The 986-nt window shown below is 64.2% G+C and overlaps 1 protein-coding gene across 4 annotated transcripts in view; it reads right to left on the bottom strand.

The window, feature by feature from the left end:
- The window catches only part of KCNQ2 (potassium voltage-gated channel, KQT-like subfamily, member 2), a 43,638-nt gene that overhangs the window by 931 nt on the left and 41,721 nt on the right, over window positions 1–986 (bottom strand). For all 4 annotated transcript variants that reach the window (XM_010836581.1, XM_010836582.1, XM_010836584.1 and 1 more), the window contains one exon: window positions 560–683. In XM_010836581.1, the coding sequence (XP_010834883.1) occupies window positions 560–683 (124 nt within the window). The remainder of the gene's footprint in view (window positions 1–559; window positions 684–986) is intronic.

The following is a 986-nucleotide window of genomic DNA, read 5'->3' as shown; positions in this document are numbered from 1 at the left end:
GACACTCCCCAGAGGTGGGGGGACACAGAATGTCACCTACAGAATTGCAGAGGCAATAGAAGGCAGGACACCCCCTCCCCCATTAGCTCAGCCTCTGACCGCCCCCATCAGGGTATGTGGCCTCAGGGCTTCAGAGCATGGACACTCTTGCTTCTATGGGCCACTCTGTGGGTTCACCCATAAAGCAAACTCCACAGGGAAGGAATCACCCGTTCCTCTCCTGGGCTCCCAGAAGCAGACCCTCAGCAAAGGGTCTTGTGTGTGGTTCCAGAGGACTTGCTCCCAAGAGAGTAGAGGAAAGTCAGACAAGGTCAGCCAAGTGGGGTGGAGAACCACCACGAAGGCCCTGCAGCAGCGCCCCCCAGGCGAGAAGAGAGCCAGCAAGCCAGTGCTTGGCCTGGGGTCTATAGGCTCTGGCCAGAAGAAGGGAAGTGCCCCAGGCCTGGGAGTGCTCACAGGGTACCCAGGGTCCAGACACCACAGCCCTCAGCTACCCACAAAGCTGGCGCACCCTCCCGCAGCAGCCGCGCTGACACCACGGACCCCCAGCCTCTCCCACCTGCTTCTCCACCTTCCCCAGCCTCCCCATCATGCTGGGGTCCTCGGGCAGCTCCGCCTCCGCCGGGCCCTTGCCTCGGTCTTTGTCCGCCATCGTTGGGCCACGCCCCACGATCTGGTCCACTCTGCCGGAAGAGACCCACCCCGGGCGTGAGGTCGGGTGAGAGCGCCGGGGCCCAAGGCGTCTCCTCCTGGGCCAGGCCGCAGACCCCAGTTTCAGGCTCCGACTGAGCCAGAGACTACTGAGGGCAGCGAGGAACCAGGACAGACAGACGCCTGGCGCCAGGTCCCCGTCCTGCTCTCTGCCACCCTCGGGACCTGTCCCTTGACCGTCCCATCCCAGCGAGGCTGGCACATCAGCGAGGAGCAGAGAAGGAAGCCAGGGCCATGCACTCCCAGCTCCCCCAACCTTCCCCACCCTGAGCCCC

This window comes from Bison bison, unplaced genomic scaffold, assembly GCF_000754665.1.
Source record: "Bison bison bison isolate TAMUID 2011002044 unplaced genomic scaffold, Bison_UMD1.0 scf7180017864063, whole genome shotgun sequence".
Taxonomy (NCBI): Eukaryota; Metazoa; Chordata; class Mammalia; order Artiodactyla; family Bovidae; genus Bison; species Bison bison.
This window is presented reverse-complemented; position numbering and strand designations above follow the sequence as displayed.